Source organism: Micrasema longulum, unplaced genomic scaffold (genome assembly GCF_059751315.1).
Source record: "Micrasema longulum isolate JH-2025_06_02 unplaced genomic scaffold, ASM5975131v1 h1tg000147l, whole genome shotgun sequence".
Lineage (NCBI taxonomy): Eukaryota > Metazoa > Arthropoda > Insecta > Trichoptera > Brachycentridae > Micrasema > Micrasema longulum.
The window spans coordinates 1240217-1260900 of record NW_028277353.1 but is presented as its reverse complement, the minus strand read 5'-3'; the positions used below and the strand labels follow the sequence as shown (position 1 = coordinate 1260900).

General features: G+C 31.4%; 1 protein-coding gene across 1 annotated transcript in view; it reads right to left on the bottom strand.

Annotated features, from left to right (window-relative positions):
• Positions 1-1342: 1342 nt before the first annotated feature.
• The window catches only part of Dyrk2 (Dual-specificity tyrosine phosphorylation-regulated kinase 2), a 105790-nt gene continuing 86448 nt past the window's right edge, over positions 1343-20684 (bottom strand). The window contains exon 9 of the mRNA XM_088242647.1: positions 1343-1815. Within this exon, the coding sequence (XP_088098773.1) occupies positions 1473-1815 (343 nt within the window). The 3' untranslated portion in view covers positions 1343-1472. The remainder of the gene's footprint in view (positions 1816-20684) is intronic.

Sequence of the window (20684 nt, the reverse complement as noted above, 5' to 3'; positions counted from 1 at the left end):
AATTAAATTTAACATATAAGTTAGTAATGATCGACTAGATAAATATTTGGCAATCAAAGATTTCTTAAGCATACAATTCTCAAATTGAAACAATATCTCCAACCATGTAATAGAAAACAAATATGAAAAGGCTACTTTATAAGTATGAGAGTTTTACAAACGAATTCCATTGCTTTGCGAGAAAATGATTCTTGCTTCAAAATGATTATACTAATATGACTAATTTTTTTAAAACAGTTATTTTATGCTTTAGATCCAAATATTGAAAATAACACGTTTATGTTTATGGTATATATTCTAGAAACTCAATTAATATTAAATCATCTTGACGATTGATATTTTTGAACATTTTCATTTTTAAAGTTTACTTAGAGGACATAAAACACTTATTCAATATAAATTGATGATATTTAGTTGGCTTATAACTGATGACGTGTACAATTTTGATAACTAGAAATTATTTTAGCTTCACTCTAGGGATAAATTGAGCAGCGGTAGACAATCTGCGAAACCAAGATATAAATTCGATCGCACTTCAAAGAAAGTTTAATGATCGAGGAATAAAATTATTGGGCTTTTATTTTAAGTGGTCTTTAAATATTGGTCAAGATAAATTTAATTTTCCACTAGATACACGTTTAGAATAGTGAGGGGATATGACCAGAAATATGTAGGTGACGCCAGGGCGGCTCAAATATTTTCCAAACTACGATAGCGCGCTGGAACCCGTCTACCAAACTTATAAAGTTACTCGTGGGACCATTCTCGAATATGATATCAATTATCCTTTTATACTAAGAGAGCATTACTTTGAGACATTCAATAACACAGCGATAACTTAACTAATCTACTTCTGTTACGTCGCCTTTCTCCCGACGAGAGCACCAGTCGCCTCCACCTTTCATTCAAAGTCTCATTATATTTGGCGAGATTTAGAAAGACGATAGAATGGCGCACAGATCGAGCGTCCATTGTCCGGGTTCATGTCCCCGTCCAGCGTCCGTTCTCCGTCCGCGGCCACGGGACGCATATTCGTAAATACCCGGCACGTTATCCACTCGGGATGGTTCGGTATCACTCGGAAAAGCACCATGTTTCGGAATCACTCAGGCGCTTGTCATTGATAAATTAACACTGTTCAATTTCGTTATGTCACAAAATCACCCCTGAGTGGCGCCTGCTAACGTCACTCAACATAAACATTTTTCTTTTTATCGTAGTATCTCGGCTACGTCATAAATGTCTTATAAAAGAATTCTGTTTGTTTCGGTGATTACTGGGGTGGATAACACGTCCGGTATCTCCATCCGATACGTCTGCTACTTACGACGCGACTTCGCGTGGATTCCGAAACATCCCGGGCGGATAACGCGTCGGGTATTTGCGAATACGCCCCCTGGACCGCCTGACGGCCTGACTGACAGTACTCCTGCTCAGTACCGGCGGTCGGAGTGCCGCTCGCGCCTCGAGTATCACGCCTGGCCGAACATGGCGGACACGTCCCCCGTGGACTGCGAGTGGTGCATGGAGCCGTGCGGCGCGCTCAGCTTGGCCAGCGGCTTCTTGCCGTGGTACAGGCGGTACAGCGAGTACTGGTGCGCCGACTCCAGGTCGCTCACGCTGTTCGTCATGGCAGCCGCCTTGGCCGGCTCCTTGTGCGCGTGCGCGGGGGCGGGCGCGGGCGCGGGCAGCGGCGGCAGGCGCGGCGCCCCCAGCGGGCTCGGCGGCTGGTTGCAGGGCGTCTTAACCTGCGCCGGCTGCAGCCACTCGTGTCGGGTGGCCTGCTCCGGCGTGAAGCGCTTCTTCGGGTCCCATCTGCGAATCAAACAATATCAGTGATTAATTTGATCACTTAAACCGTGTAAATAGAACTTTTCATTTAACAATGCAGTTTCCTACGCATCATCGGTTACGTATAAGGATTTGATAATGATGATATAATTAAAAATAACCAATTTATTTATTTATTTTGTTCATTAACGCCCAAAAGGCATTTACAAAAAATAAAAATGAATTACATGCTAACATACTAAATAATAAACAGAATATACAGAAAAAATATGTGAAATTAGTTAGAAAGAATATGATTAAAAGTTTTACAAAGTTAAAAAAAAAAACAATAATAACAAAGGTATGCAAGAAAAAACAGTAAGCATATAAACAAAAAATGCAAAGATATAAGATTATGAAATAAATTCTGTGTCAGAGACACTTTTTCAATCACGGTTGAAATGTCACTATTTGAATATTAGATTTGTTCCTTTCCCGTTATTCTTTCCTTCTCACTTTTACTTCCTCATCTCCTCATAGTATAGATTATTTTTTTACTGAAACTAATTAATATGTATTTTTTAACTTTATTTACCCTAAAATATTTCATAGTCCGTGGACTGGAAACCGAAACAATCATCTTACCTTCATGCAACAAAAAAAATGATCAAGATACGCTGCAGTTGGTGTAGCAATGCAATGTCCTATGCATTTTTAATTTTTTATGCACCATTAGGTGCGGAAAGGAAATGATGATGATTTTTGAAATTATGTAATATTTAATTTTTAGCTAAGATTTTTAAAATAACACGCATCAAGATGGAAACAACTAGTTATATTGTGTTCTTTTTTATTATTATTATTTTTAATTTATAATATTTTTTTCTTTGCATTTTACAATAGGTATAAATACATACGTTACAAATACAAAAATAAACTGTTAAATTAACACAAAAAAATCCTACAAAGACATTGCCTGTGTGTGGGTAAAGATTTTATTTTTAATTGAAATAAAGTCTACTAAAAGAATTACGGTAGATATTAAAAAGTTTAAAAATGGGTGCTTATATTTATTAGAACACAATTTTCCTGTCGCAAAAATCAAAAAATATAGTGAAAGTATATTCTTTTTTTTTTTTATTAATATCCCTACAGAGATGAGGTAGAATTTTTTAAAATTCAGGATTATGGATATTCGAGCGTTTACAGGGCTTATGACCTGTCATTGGCTGGGTTAAGTGGCCACTTTACGTACTACAACATTCCCCATTCCGCTTATTAGCGAATATCGACACAGGTAACATTTTTGATTTTTGTATATATGTTATTAAATGAGAAACCATTCACAAGCGAGTTGGAGCGCCATCTATGTATTGATATTGAAGTTAAGTATTTTTAATTAGCATATTACTTTATTTTATGTATTTAAGACTCTTCCTTAAGTATATTCTATTCAGATATTTAAATCTGGTTTTTTATCCATAGTTTCTATAAAAAAAAATATCGAAACAACTTCAAATAATTAATCTCCGTCATATTGTTCTTATGAAATACATGAAATAGTTTTGGAGCTATGTAAAATGAATGTCTTTGCCCGAGTTTGGATTTACAATAAGGGATTTCAAGTAAACTATTCAATCATGTAGAGGCATCTACTATAGAATGAGAAAAAGTCAAAACGCAACAATCCCGAGAACACTACATTTTCATAATCAAATATGTAGATTCAGACTAGATTGTTGTGAAAGCCTGAATCTTATGAACTTAAAAATACCGAATTCATGTACTAGAAGTACAGAATTGTTTGCAACTACATACGTAGATACTAACTATGTACGATACTCTCCGATTCCGCGTTTACATTCCTTAGCCAGCAAATTTACTTGTGATATAGACATTTGGATATGACAATTATTCATTTTGAAACGTTCTTAAATACCTAGATTGTTTAAAGCCAATTATAAAAGTTGTCATAAAACTTTATTTTTCGTGAAATTTTCTCTGTTTTTGATGTCTATTATTATTATCTTATACTTTTTTTGATTTTTTTTAATTTAAAAAAAAAAATAATATCTTCATACTTAAGTATTAATGCTACATTATATCCATATTTTTCTATTTTTTATAAGGCGAAGTTTTACTTTTGATTTTGCATTGTAGCATGCTAATTTTGTTTTATATGTCTTAAAAAAAATATCGTGTTTGTTTATTATTAAAATTATTACTATGTCTGTACTAACCTGTATTATTTTTGTAAATGCCCCTTGGGCGTGTTGTTAAATTAAAAAAATCAAATGAAAAAAAGTACTGATGTAATTTGTTCTAGTGTAAACGTGTACTGACGCACTGCTAGAACCTCCATTAAAATCGTTATGCTGTTATATTCGGTTTATTATATTATATTGTGATTTGTACTCTCAAATTTTTATGAAGTAATTTAATCACCAACATATATGTACCCATATAATGCAAACCATACTTATAATTAAAGTTGTCTTTAATTTTATTTGTGTTCCATTTCAAATTAGTATAATTCATGGTTTGTGAACAATTATCTATTAAGTGTTCTGTAAATGGTTTATAAAATTGTTATATAATATGTAAATATTTTCAGTGATGTTGTTGTTTTTATTCTCTAAAAATGTCTCTAGAAAATATAACTGTATATAATGCTGGATTGAGAACACGCAGTCATCGGAGGATATTCAAACTGTCTTTGTTTTCAGGCAATGCAATAAACCACACACTTTTGGTTCGCATTTGTCGGGAATACGACATATACTGTCACAATAACAAGACCATACTCTCTCAGCTTTTGCGATTAATCTCTTGGCAACAAATTTTAACTAACCAGTACACATCATGTACAACTTATTTTGTATTCTTTTTTATATTGTATAAGAATAAAAGAAAAACAACATAAATCAACGTAATTCTATAATGCATGTAAAATAGAATCCACTCACATCTTAAAAATGTATTTTTTCAAGATCATAAACCTATATATATAAATTGTACATGTGTATAAAGTGTATAAATCAGTTAATACTTTAAATTTCATACTTAAAATGTTGCAACCACAACATAGGCATCAAAAGGTCAAATTTCTCCAATTTAAAGTTTTCCAATAAGTACATAATGAATAATGTGGTCAAGATAATCTTTTTCGTCTTCATCTAAATAATGCTTCATTCGGAATAATCGTGAAATGAAGTCCTTGATGATTGGTCTTATTCCCGACTTACAACATCTCTCACACCAAATAGTGGTGATTGAGTAATGCCTAATGATAAATTGTGAGAATTTTATATTTATGTTATAATGATTTAGAGAAGGTTATCCGAGTTTAATCAACCTCCGCCATTGTGCGCTAAAGGAACTTGATATGCGACAAGGTGAATGTCAAACCGGATGAAGTTAGGTATTACTGATATTTTATTTGTTAAGACATGTTGTTCCGTTCACTTGTAATCATAGAAACAATAAGTTCAGCGAAGATTGTATTTGTTTTTGTTTATGTGAAAAAATTTCACTCTTTGCCTAGGCATTATAAGAAAGTAAAACAATACAGCTCTGGAAATAACTCCCTCCACTGTAAAATGATTATTTCAAATATTAATACTAATTTTGTACACTCCCATTACACAAATGTATAAAAATACATGAGTTTATTTATTTTTCTTATATTTCAATTACATTCTTCTCTTCTTATTCATCTTTAATAATTTTTATTAGCTGGTTCTTAAATGAATGAGCGCCGTTCGTGGCCATGTACAATTAAATCGTTGGATATGTATTTTAATAAAATAATGCTTTTACCATATCATTGACACCGAACTATGATCCCGCGGTAGTGTCGCGGACTCACGGATCAGAGATCCGAGGGTCGAACCCTACTCTATCACAAGTTGATTTCCATTGTTCAATCGTAGTTGTTCGCAACTGGTTGTAAATGCCTCAAAAAATGAAGAATTTAGAAATATTAAAAAAATACAAGTATTTTGAAAAAAATTAATAAATAAGTATTAACGATTACGGATTTAAAGAATGATGTTTTTATATTACTGGGTACTGTTGTATTAAAAAATGTATTCATGTACCAATAAATTATATACAATTGCCCTTAAATATACTGTGTATAAAAAGTACTGGATTTTAACCTTCAGGGGAGTTTATTGAAAAATATTTCAACAGAGAAAGAAAGGATTATAATTTAGGAATTGATGCTAGTTATTTAGGTGCATTTATACCTCTTATCATAATTCTATTGATATCTCCATCTCTGTTTGAAAATCAACAAAACATTTATTTATTTTTGATATGTGTTAAGTCTCCAATAACTCCAGTTAAATGTGTACCTATTTCAAGGGAAACACGATTTTTTTATTAATTCAATATTATAAATTACTAGCGTTTAACTTTGATCGTTTAAAACGTAGCGTTTAAGATCGGAACGATCGAAGATCGAAATAGGATAAAGATGAAGTTCGGAGGAAGTGGTCAAGTCAAAAGTTAAAATGCAAATAAATTCTAAGTACCTACATATAAATAGTGCAGCGTGAATTAAAAAAATATATATATACATGTAGGTGCTAATAAATTCATACCCGATCGGTACTTATATTATATGCATTCTTATGTATTGCTATAAATTTTTTTAGGAAAGAAATATTTGCGTTCTTATGATTTACCCAAATATTTCATTTTGAGGGCCATTTTCAACGAGTTGTAAATAACTCACTATTAGAAAATGAAATCAAGTTGGAGTAGAATGGGATCCAAACCACGGACCTTTGGTCCGTGAGTCCGAGACACTAGCCACGGGACCACGTATCGATATATGTATTTCTGGTTCTTTTTATAATTATTCCAATTTCATTTATATTTAAATGACATTCTTGTAACCTTCCGTTCGTGAGTCTAGCGTCTTAACCACTACACCACGGAGGCAGCCAACATTTTTTCAACATTTCTAATTTAAATGTAACGTTTAGTTTTATTTTCTGGAATTAAGTACTTTTAGCTGTCTCAATAACTGTCTTCTTATACTTTCATTCACAAAAATCTCCATTTATGAACAGGCTGATCCATGTTCGATGGAGACCAACCTAACCAGAGGACACTATAATATGCATGTTATGATGCTCTTAGTTACATAGATTCTTGGAAAAAAATGTACTTATGCATATACGATAAATTTATGAATAAATAAATCATGTGTTTTTAAACATTTTGATATGGCGTTTTTCCGATTATGACTAAAATTCAATTTTGGGGTCCATTTTCAGCGAGTTGTAAATAATTCACTTTGGTAAATAGAAATAAAATTATTATGTGTTTGATAATGTGCATACTACAATTTGAAATATACAACTCTCTATTATTATTCTGATACAACTTGATCGCATCATATTGTATTAGAAAAAACAACATAGAAATTGTTGTGAGTTGTTATATTCAAGTTTGACTCCTAATGAGATTATAATAAGTTGATAAGTTTTTTTGGTAATTTTGAGTGGTTTGAGTGATTAAGTATCCTAGTTAATTAATGATTAAAAATAGTTGTTTGTTTTTCGGTGCTATTAGAGCTTTCACTTTTTTACTTAACTTCACCTGTACATTGCCACAGAAATACCTAATGTCATTTAAACATAATTAATAATACATGTTTACTAGATATTTATGGAGACATTTTGCTTGGTGTCGTCGGGTCTTTTTCGTAACTAGGCACAATTTTGTTATTTCCATGTAAGATAACTCTTTGAATTTAGATTCATAAACATATGTAAAGATTAACATCTTCTCATCATTCCTTTATCCGAACCTGTTGATGTAAAGACGCTGTATTGGTGCATCAATGGCAAGGCTGAATTTGCCTGTCAATCCAGAGACCTGCAGTAAAAAAACTTTCGCATGATGATTAAGATTGTTAATAATCAAACCCAAACTGTAGTGCATTATTATATATAGAAGGAAGACAAATTTATAATTTGTTTTAATTGAAAGGGAAACAATTGCGTTCTTATTATTTTCCCAAATATTTTGATTTTTGGGGCCATTTTCAACAAGTTGTAAAAAACTCACTCAATCAAGTTGAGGTAGACTTTTGATCCGTGAGTCCGCATCACTAGCCACGGGACCACAACCCGATTCAATATGCTATTATAATGTCAAGAACCGCAACCAGAATAAGTAAATCCTCTACGCGAATGCTTATTAAACAATAAAAGCTAGACACTACATTTGAACAGCGAGATAAAGAAAAATAATAACAAAATCACAAAATTTTAACGCAGTCAATGTGGATTGTGTACAAATTGGCAATAAATTACTTTCTTCCCAAATATCTCTCCAAACATACAATTATAACTGTCAGATATTTCTTCGGTATAGTTCATTCTAACAAAGGGAAGTAAAAATTAAAGAATATATAAATGAAGTACTTACTTCAGAAAATGTCAATTAAAGAGAAGGAGAAGAGATTTTATAACCAAGAATAACTCCGCTGGCCATTTAACTTTTAGCACAAACCGTAGTTACAAAATAACCAGCACAAAGTACCTGAATAAGCCATAGTGATTCTCCGGAGAAGAGATGGGAGTTAAAGGCTGGCGTTGTAAAACCAATGTGTACATTTCTTAAAAGAAAGTTTTAGTAAAACGATTATCTTATATAAGGCTACGAAAATTATTCACATAATAAATTACAAATTGTGATTGATATAATTAAACATTTAGTGATCATAAAATTACATATTATGTACTTTGACCCAAGTTGTGGGCGTGTTTTCTATGTACGCCATTTGTTCTAAGTGCAACATATTTTATGGCGTTCAAACTAAAGGCAAAAGTTAAGCAATTTACGATGCACGCGTATTATGCAAATTGCAAGTATATTATTTATAAATGTAATCTGTACTATTTACATTTGAAAACAATATTAGAGAAAAATAACTTAATAAATAAATATTTCAGTTACGTGAAATTTTGGGCTTACAAAATAACTAAAAAAAGTTTTTAAATTATTTGTGAAATAAAAATCAAATCTCAAGTCTACATTGATATTTTTTAAAGACAATCATAACTCAATTCAAGTTTTGTAATTTAAGTAAAGACGGCATACAAAAATGATTTTAATTTTATTTCCTTAAGAACCACTTAAGCATAATAAATAAATTATTTACTGAGCTAATAAGTAGGTCTACGTGGCTGAAGAAGAAAATGAATATTTGTCTTTAGAACAGATCTAACATGAGGGAAATCAAACATGCAACCTTTATGTTGAATCACGCAAACCTTTTACACGACATTATCATTTTTACTTTTACCAGAATATTTAGTTGGAACCGTTTCATCAATGGAAACTAAAATATCAGTAAGTAATTTCAAAAATATTAAAGCAGATTGCCACGATAATTATTTTTTTTTAATGCTTTCATCAGAACCTTAGAAACCGCCTATTGGCGACAAAATTTTTAACTGCTGTAAGAGACAAAAATTTGAAAATGAGTTTTCTAATGAAATTGAACTCATTTTTTATATTTTGATCTGTGAAATAAAAAAGGCTAATGAGTAGTCTCTTACGTCATTTATTTTACGGTTATTTTTTTTTTTATGGCTGAGCGCAATGTGGCGTATAATGAGTTATAGAGTGCAGAATTTTATTGCTTCTTTAAGACTACATGGGCCCTGATTTTAATGGGAAGTTAACATTTATCTTTAACTTTATCTACAAAGTAAAATTAAGTTTTCTCCATGAAAAGCAGAATGTGCATACATTTTTCTTCTCAACATGTTCAATTATAGGTTACCGCTGCAGGCACTTTAAATGTACATGCAAATATACTCATTTCCGTAAACAAATATCAGCTTTTTTTTATAGACAGTCGAAGATAACTCTAATCGGGGCCATGGTGAAAAATACTCGTACATTTATTCATTTTATAATTTCACTGCATAATATAAGTATACATATTTGATAACAGGGAATTTATATAGAACTAGGGAATAGAAAATGAAAACGGAGTGCTCTCTGTTTAGGATAGTCTCCATCTAACATGGCTCAGTCTGTTCTCAGATGGAGATTTTTTATCTTTTAAAGTATAAGTAGATCTATACTAATATAACAATAACAAAAAAAACTTAAACTACTTAATTATAAATGCCTAGCTAATCAAATGTAAGCAATTAATAATCTTTATTATACAAATATAATGTATATATATGTACCAAGAATACAGAATACTTGTTACATAAACATAATTAATATAGTATAACATGTACTAAAAAAACAAATAAAAATAATGTAATACGTAAGAATATAAATAATATTTGTATTACTTTTATAAAGTACTACGTTTATTAATCTACATAAATATTTCAAAAAAATCTCTTACTACACTATTTATATGTGCAGTTATTTTTATTTTATTTTTTTAAAAACATTTTGAGTCTTTTATCGTTGAAAGATGATAGTTCAATAAACTTAGTATTAAATCCCTCGAGTGCATTGTATTTATCTACACGTAGGCACATAATTACAGTAAATCGCAAATCATGTTCTACTAGATAAACATAATAAATATTTGATTGTTTGTATTATTTGAATTTAAGTTGTATCAATTACGTACAAACAAGAAACACTTCATTTTCAATGGTTGATTCATGCTGATATCCCAAGAGGTTTTACTTTATTAATCTTAAGGAACCTTAAAGCAAAATATTATTCGCTGAGTAGTTGGTAGATTTTTAGGTTCAAAATACCAAAGTTTCTTTTGACATATTTTCGATTGAAAAATTTAGAGTGGGATGAAGTTAAAATAGTTTAGCCCTTGGGAAATTTCTCAAAAAAGAGTGACTGGGAAATATTGTTAACCGTGAGGAAAGTTTGAAAAGATTGATCATAAAATTAAAACCATATAAAAACTTTACGAATTCTTAGCCAAAAAGAAACAAAGCTTACATTATTGTTTATTTTTCCTGTTTAATAATTATTAGACGTTTCTTGTACGTATAAAAATAAGATGTTGCAACTATCATGAAGATTACTTTCATCTCTAAAAAAGACACATTAAGCCTTTTTATAGTCAATGATCACTTTCCTTTTTGTATCGATTAATTTTAACTTTTTTGGGTAGATACGAGTACGATTCGAAAATGTTTTTCGCTATTTTGCTAAAAGACCAATACATGAAAACAATTTCAAACGTAGTATTCGTATTTCTTGATCGTCTTGATGCAGTCTGAATATCTTTTATGAATAGTTCATTTTACACAAATGCACATAAACTAAGTTAATGGGTATTTATTTCAAGAGCTAACGGAGTAAAAGTGAACGCATTTTACCAAGACTAAATTAGCGTGCAATTATGATTTCATATACGAGACATGCGACTTGCGGAGATTCACAACTGCCGCTGCCGCTGCCGCATGCCAATCCGGTCCATCGTGGATCGCCATCAGAACCGGTATTTTGTTCCGCTTCGGGGAGATCGGAGCAATGCGGATATTTTAAAATGATGAACAAACGTAACGGATAACTCGTTGTGAGAATTAGATTTTCTATGACGTACCTAGTATTGAAATTGTTATATAATATTGACATTTAAACTGTTACGAGAAATATTAGATTGATTTGTCTAAAGATACCGCGTGCCATGTTCTTTAAGTGGATGCAAGTGTTTTAAGCACGGATAGTAATCCTTTCAGAAAAGCATAATATTTATTTGAGTTTGTTGATATCATTTATGTACTCAGAAATTTTATTTGATTATATTAACAGGCTTTCCTGCCTTATTTGAGAGCAAGTGCAAATTATCGAATTTCAACCCCCATAACCTCTTACTCCGTACTTCCATAAACACAAAATACTACTTAATATCAATACTTGATTTATTACTTCCATATGTTTTAGATTTATCTAGACACTGTTAAAATTATAAAAAAGAATTTTCTCAAACATAGGTAAATACGTTTCTTATATATACCTTGATAAGGGAGCTTGTGTAGCTCTGAAATCGATAGGTAATTAAATAAATAATAAGAGGCTAAAAATAAAGCGTTCCCTCTTAGATTTTTTTAATATAATGAATAACCATAAATTAAGTGCTTCAATTAATTTTTTTTAACTAAAAAAACTTTTTTGTTTTTTTTTCTGTGTATCATATTTTCGTTCAAATGTCCTAATTTATTATTTCTCCATAAATAAATTATGTAATTTACTTACCAACCTTTTCGTATTAGGTTATAGAGTTACGGTTTATTTAAAACGAAACACTTTGTCATTTTTACCACATAAGAGTATAATATATTATAACAATACTAGTTTCGGGTATTCTTAATTTACTCATAATCAGGTGTAAATATAAACATATAAATATAATGATGTAATAACTTATATTTACATTTAAGTTATTAATTAAAAAATACATGGTACATTTCCACTTTTTTATTTCACCAATAAGCGCTTTCAAGTATTTTTAAATTAATAACTAATATGACATTTTTTTTTTTTTTTTTATAAAGTGTTTCATTTTCAATAAATTCAAAATGTTTTTTCACAAAGTAACTGCTAAAACAATAAATAATAGAATTAAGCTTTTAGTAAACAGCACAATTCCAACCTCTACCAAAGCATGGGCTATCTCTTCGTTCTAGTAACGAGAAAACCCTTTCAATACCCATTCATCGCTCTATTTTTTTCCTTCTCTCTCACAGTAGTAACTGCTTGATTAAAGAATAATCTACCTACTGATCTTCTTTATTTTTTCGAATGCCACTATCTGAAATTTAAGTTTTTCGGATCTACCCCTTCTTTCCATCCCACTTTTACCCCTCCTCAACAATAGTTGTGTAGATATTTGGTTTATTTCTTCTTTTTTTTTAATAAAAATATTCGTGTTTTAATTTATAATTAGAATATTTTAATATACCTCCAATAAGTTCATATACGACAGATTTTCTTAAATTGAACGGTTTTGGTAGGTAGAAAGAAATTGCCTCAAAGCAACATGCCTGCCCCTATGCACATGATAGTAAACTGTATATGCTAATAAAGTAGTTAAATCTTAGAGTAATAATACGCCACTGGCTAATAGAATCGACCATACGAACAAAAATCACTATTTGATTATCAACCGCGAAGTTAGTTACAGTTTACAGCTATGCAAGGGGTTGTAGGTACTCAGGTCGAGCCGTGCAAAATTGTCCGTTACACGTTTGTTGTAAAACCGAAGTTCAAATAAAAAATTTGGAGCACTTTTAAAGAGGTGCGAAGGTTTTCACGGTCACTGTTACCAATATGTTTCTTTTTTGGGTGATACCGTGTGTGTTGGATTTGTTCCGACGTTTCGGCCACCATTGCAGGGTATACTGAGTATTTTGTAGAAAAAAGTATGTGTTTAAGTACTAGTAATTTGAAACGGATGCTGTTTATAAATTTAGTTGCCAAGGATGTGATAAAGTATACATTGGACAAACGGCGCGCACAGCAAAGAAAAGGATTGACGAACACAAAAGAGCGTGTAAACTTGCGCATCCTGACAAATCTGCAATAGCGGAACACTTTAAAGACACCGGACATTTTTTCGCTTTAGAACCGAAAATTTTGCATAAACCCAGTAATTACAATGCACGAATAATAAACGAGGCAATTGAAACACACAGACACCCAAATAACATAAACAAAGACGACGGACTGAAATTAAACTCAACATGATTCCCGGCACTACATACTACAAAAATGAATAGAAATGTGCCTACTGCCCACTGTGACACGGTACAAATTACTAGTACTTAAACACATACTTTTTTCTACAAAATACTCAGTTTACCCTGAAGATGGCTCTTGCAATGGTAGCCGAAACGTCGAAACAAATCCAACACACACGGTATCACCCAAAAAAAAAACATATTGGAACACTTTTGTTCTATGCAAGTGTTTATTTAGTGAATTACTCTGAGATTTAAATAAACCTTGAATTGTATGTTGAGTTATAGAATTGATTGCGTATTCGATTTTACATGCGAGAGAGCAGTTGTTTAATACAAATACACTAAATTGTTATTTATATTTGCGCTTCATCAAACACAATATAATTAATTTTCGCTTGAGAGTCGCGCACTTGAATTAAATGTTTTATTTATGACTGAATCTAATTAAAAGCTTCTAAAGAGTAGACGTTATGAATCAAAATGCTGTTTGTAATTTACCGTGTCTCGCACTCCCCACTATACCCGGGGTACTGGTTCTGTGGAGTGAAAGTTCTTGGCGAGAGTGAATCTGCTATATTTTCCTCATCTCACCCAGACTGCGTTTTACCCGCTACATTTGTGCTACTTGTCTTTCAAAGTCTAACAACGACGTAAAAAGTTATCTTATAACTAACATAACCAAATAAGACACATTTTTTGAGGTTCCTTTTTTCGACTCGTTGCCTAAATAGAAGATCTCGCGTGACAGCAATCGAGAATATTGTTATTTTTTGAAAGGTAAGTATGTAGCGAAGACGTTAAATATTTTTATGCAAAAAGTTTTCGATTGTGACAAGTGACAATTTATTTTAATCCAAATATAATAATTACAGAGAGAGGAAATTTCTGGGTGACGTCAAGGAAAAATAATAATTTAGAAATTACTTGAGCTTTTATTATTTTTTGTCGCTGTCTAACTGACGTTACTGTTAGAAAGACAGCTTAAAAAATGTTAGACATAAAATATTAATAATGACGTTTCTCTACTCCCTCTCTTCAAACGCTAATACGCAGTATTAATTTGAGAGTGAATTAAAAAAATGCTAATTAGTTTTAATTTGTTCTTAAAATATTATCATTAATAAGTACTACATTCTCCACAGTTTTCCTTCTTCTAATTCATACGCTCATTTACTAGCAAAAAATATTGCAATGATTGATATGTAGATAGATATGATAAAATAGATATGATAGATATGATATGATAGATATGTATTCAGTTTCCTTGTCTACATTTGTAAAGCGATAGGCCTCAGGTAAAAATCATGAAAATCGAAATCGAGCAGAAATTAGCCCGCCTCGTAATCTAGTGGTTAGCGCATGCGCTTACCGTCCTTTCCTGTTTATAAATCTGAAAAGATTTACTGAATCTGATTCCTGGCCAAGTCGACATGAAGTATTGGTTAAATGAGCGATTTTACGCTGGAATATTTTAATGTCTGGAGCGTCAACTGATCAACTTTTCTTCATGCAACAAATAATCAAAATAAGCTGCATTTGCTTTGCCAATGCAGTGCTTTATGCCCTATTGAGTGCGGATATAATGATGATGCACATATGTAAGTATGTTTACAACCTGAAACTGATTTAACTTTAAATGCCTCAATTCCATAGTAACTACATACATATTACGTACTCCCCACGTACTCCCAATAGTGTCATGAAAGCATTAATTTTTGTAATCTCAAAAGTCTAGCATCTTAACTTGGTTCCCAATTTCTAACATATAACTGTCTTCATTTAGCAGGTATAACCAGAGCAATACTTTTATATTATTAGAAGCAGTATTTTTGTACTATTAGAAAATTCCGTCCATGAATAATTTAACATTGCGACGGTGACGAAAATTTCCTCATTAAAATACGAGGAAAAGGTGAATAAACGTGTATTTTTTTCAATTCAGTTTCATAAAATGCCTTTAATTAAATAAAAAGAGGCTCGTAATATAATTGATAGCTTTACTGAACACGATGGTTAGTCGCTGTGGAGGGGGAAGAGAAGGGATGCAAGTAGTGTGCGTGTTGACAGAGGAATGATTACAACGTTGCCGGTTTTTAGTTTTTATTACAACTGCCTTTTTATTCATAGATGCCCTTTTTATTTCCACCGTCTCATTCGTGACAATGTTCGATTAGCCCCACACCGCCGCAATTGGGTTAAGGCAAATATGATGAACCTTACATTCGGTGTAGGTACTTAACTCTTTGAACCCGCACTATTCTTTTTTGTGTAATGAAGGCGAAGTAAAAAATATACAAATGCTTTAAAAAGGCGATGAACCTAATACTCAAACAAAATATATATTTTAATGTACAAATAATGCACTTAGAAATTGGCTTGTCACAGTAAAGTAACAAATAAAATATAATGTAGCATTTTTTATACATAAAATAATTATGAGGATAAGTAAAATAAAATGTAAAATATAATAAAATTTAACCAAGAGTGTTATACATATAAAACTAGAGATAAAAACAAGATAAGATTATCAATGAGGTGAACAACTGAGTCTCAAAACTTGTACAAGGGATTAAAACTGTACAATAAGTTACCTTCAGAAATATAAAGCATTAAAATAATTTTGAAAAAACATGTTCTTAAGAAATCTTATATTAGTTCTTAAGATGTTTTTAATCATTTATTATTTTTATACGGGAGTTGCATTTTAACCTTGGTTTTAATGTACAATGTCAAAGGAATGGTAATTTATTTGTTAACTTCAAAAAACATTATTCTTTAAAATTTAATTCAAAGAAATGTTTTATTTAGTTGATATGTTTATAATAATATGTGAGTATCAAGTGGGATACTTCGATTGTGGTCTGTTTTATGAATTCTTACGCATTTGCTCTACAGACGAGGAAACCACAAAAAAACTCATCGGGAGAAGGCAGACTGTTGTCATTCGTCAATAGACCTTCCGATCCACTTGAAGAGTGTTCGGCATTTTTCGACAGCTATCATTGATATCTTTTATTGCCTATATACATATATCAAAATAAGATCTTCAAATGTTTTGAACTAACTTAATAAAATTTAAATAAATAAATAAACATAAAAATAAGTCCTACCGCTGAAAACTGTTTTTTTCTCTACCTACTTATTCTCGACCGTCCCTTAAATTTATTTCACTTTAATAGCCGAACATCATGCATCCGTATTTATTGTTTCAGCATTTACTTTGTGGAAAGACATTTTGAATTTATTTCAAATAAAACACTTTGTAAATTTACCACACAAAAGTTTATTAAATTAAATACACGACTAGTTTCGGGTAATCAGTTTTACCCATCCTCAGTTTATATTTACACCTGAGGATGGGTAATACTGATTACCTGAAACTAGTCGTGTATTTAATTTAATAAACTCTTGTGTGGTAAATTTACAAAGTGTTTTATTTTAAATAAATCATGCATCCGTATAAGAACATTATTCTTAGAGGTTTGTACACCTTTTTGTATTTTACTCGAATACGTTTTAAAAGAAAATCAAGCAAACTGTGTATGTAAACATTTGGATAATTTAATAAAAAGGGTGATTCGTAAAAAAAATAAAGAATTTAAAGATACCTTGTAGTGTGATCAGACTTAATCTCGACTAATTTGGTGCATTCGTAAGAAAGCTCTTAGCTATGTCAAAAAATTATTAATTTTGGAGATGAGAATTTTGAATGAAATTGTTCATGTCATTTGAAATTTTCTCTATGTTTTTATTAAGCTAAACATGAATTTTTTAAGGTTGTAAGTAAAAATATACATTTTGTGTTATGCGTAAAAATATTTAAAAAATCATTGACATTTGAGAACATGTTTCAAAGGGTTAACGAAACGAAATATTTTTAGACAAGATATTAATTCAAACAGTATGCGGATTATCGTTATAAGTCAAACGATAATGTTAGGGCTTAGAAATAGATGTCGTGTTTATGACAACAAAAAATGGCGAAAATAATAATTATAGACATGCCAGAACTAAACATTCTGTCAAGATAGCTATCGTGATTTTAAATTAATCTTTTCCGTCATTTTTATGTTGTACAATGTCATTTTTTGCTGACTGACAATATTGTTATGGGTTTTCTAAGCTTGCTAATGGTATTGTTATTATTTGGTAGTATAGCTCCAAATCTGATTTTGATTGAATATTTACATAGAATAAATATTTTTAAAACGATAGTATGTACATTTACGATACTCAATAGAGTTTGAGGAAGATTTTAACAAAATTACACAACAAATTACAACAGGGATGGAGAATACCTTAAATAAGAGAATATGAAAGTCTGGGCATTTACAGAGCTTATGACCTGTCATTGGCTGGTTTAAGTGGCCACTTTACACACTGTGTAATATTCACCATTTTGCCTTTGTTTAAACATCCATATTTCTTCAATTCTTAAATATGTTGATTTGGACTCACTAAAATCAACAAATGGAAGAATTGAAGAAATATGGATGTTCAAACATAGGAAAATGGTGAATGTTACACAGTGTGTAAAGTGGCCACTTAAACCAGCCAATGACAGGTCATAAGCCCTGTAAATGCCTAGACTTCCATATTCCTTTATTTAAGGTATTTTCCATCACTGTTGTAATTTGTTAATCTTAATGACTCCCGAGGGGGTGAAATCCAGTCTTTTGTCTAAAAACACTTGGACAAATTCAAATATTGTAAAATTAAACAATCTGAACAATTAAGGACATTAAAATAACATAAAAAATCACAAATATCTACTCGTGTACTGATTAAATTACAGTCACGCAATTATTTGTATCTTATTTTGGGTTTGATAAATACTTGTGACGTTATGCGATTTTATTCAAATATCGCTCTTGCCGCTCCTGTAATTGGTTTGATATGTATTTTTAAAGTTTCACTATTCAAAAATTTTAATTACTTTTTTATTTCTCGATGAGGTGAATAAAATTTCATCGTCTAATTTAACTAGCATAAAAATCGTATCATCGGATTACAAAATAAAAAATGGTTTTCAAATCTTATTCTTACCCAATTTTATTTCCTTTGAAATCAAACGGTCATTAATATTGAGGGGATCATTAAACATGTTATAACTCATCACACAGTTGAGATTTGAAAACAAAATACATAATATCGATAGTGAAATGCGATTTCAATTAAGTAATCGTTATAATTACCCGTATTGAAAATTAAGAAACTGGCCATTTAACAGTATAACATATTATAATGTGAATGATATAAAATTATGTAATCTTCTTGTTTTCGGATGATTTTGTAATTTTAAATTAAGATATTATGTATTTTTAGTTACATTTTTGACGAAACCGGAAGCCACGATGAGTTTAAAAATCGAATTGTTTTTTTCTATAATATACGAGTAAGACTCAACAGTAGAATGTTGGTAAATGTTTATTGAAACCAATCTGATAGAGAAAGTGACATTAGTTATAGATTGAAGTCAAATAACCATTTTACGATATTCGCTTCCAGGTACATCAATTATTAGTTTTGACCGTGTTATTGTAAAGGAACTTGAGTTTTTCCTCATACCTAGAAAAATATTATGAAGTATTAGATTTACCTGTATAATATATTTTAATAATGTTTTATATTTGTTTGTGGTCTTTTTTCTCAGTATATTTACTTTATTCTACTTAAAGATTAGTTGTGTTAAAAAAAATAGTACCTTATTTACCTATATTAATGTTCAGTAACTTCTGAACTATTTCTTCTTCTTCTTCTTTTTTTCTACGTCGGCTCCTAAGGCGCCGTGGCGCAGTTGGTCAGACAGCTAACTGTGAAACTGACGTCGCGGGTTCGATTCCCGCCAGTTGCGAGGAAAAAATCCAAGAAATATTTTTTTCTCAATTAGTCTGAGTGTTGTGGTGTATTTTTTATTACCTCTTTCCATATCCCCTCCATCCTACCTTTTGACAAGCCTCAAAATAGAGGCTTAGCGAGTTATTCCTTTAAAAAAAATAATTTAAAATATTTAAAAAGTGGAGCATGTGGACATCACCAGTTACCTCTAGGAGACCATATCGCCAGCCAGCATTTTCGCCTCCTCCTACGTCAATCCAGCGCTCCTGAGTTCCGCCGAGTAAAGTTGAAAGATCGTCATCCAGTCTTCCAGGACGGCGTCAGCCCGCAGGTTTAAAGAAGAAGCAACTTGGGTTTAGGTTCTCCTGAGGCATGCGCAGTACGTGTCCAAGCCAGCTCCACCGCCGCATCCTCAAGACGCTCTTTATAGGAGGCTGCTGCGTCCGTTCTCGGATCTCAGTGTTAGTTATAAAATCGAACCACCTTATATCTAATATTCTTCTCGTTTGGTGTTTTGAGCCAAGTTTTGTAAGGTGCTAAGATTTGCACTCATATAGGAGTACTGGCATTATACAAGAGTTGAATATTCGGCATTTCGTTTTGACCGAGTATAGACTAGAGTTACAGACAACGCGCATCATGTTAAAAGTTGCTCCAGCAATTTCTAGGCGGGTTGCGAGGTCTTTGCGTACGTTTCCATCCTCAGTTATGTGAACTCCTAAGCATTTAAAGCTGTCAACTTCTACTAGCTACTTCTGTCAAATTAAAAAAATAAAACCTGCTGACAAGCCTTCTTTCGTGGTTTAGTAGCTTATTGTTTGTTTCTAAAAGCTTAGTTATTTATATTTTCTATGAATAAAAGACTTTTGCTAAAATTTCCCCTTATACAATACTCAACGCGTTATCGTATTATTAAACTATTAAAAAACTGTCGATACACGTTTACAAGTAGTACTTACGCCTAATTAAGTTGAAGGAAGTGAATGCACGACCATTCTATGCATTTTCCTATTCGACAGACAAATAACAACATTATGTTTGTTTATCGAATGGAAAATGTACATTAATGAGGAAGTCCATCGTTTAAAAAAAAAAATATTTGTTAATAGACTATTAAACATAGCAAATTTTTTATTGTTTTTTTTTTATACCTATATCGTATTATCAGTGCTGTGATTTTTTAAAGTTTTGTATTTTTTAAATAACTCCGCGAGTGACGTAAGACGTTCTTCTCTGTCAGTTCTCCCGATTAGTTCGTTAAAAGTAAGCAAACCGGATATCCTTCATCGCTCTCATATCATCGGTTGGTTCATATGAACCAGTGACGTCGTTCAAAGTAAACCATTTTTATCAAAATATTTTTAG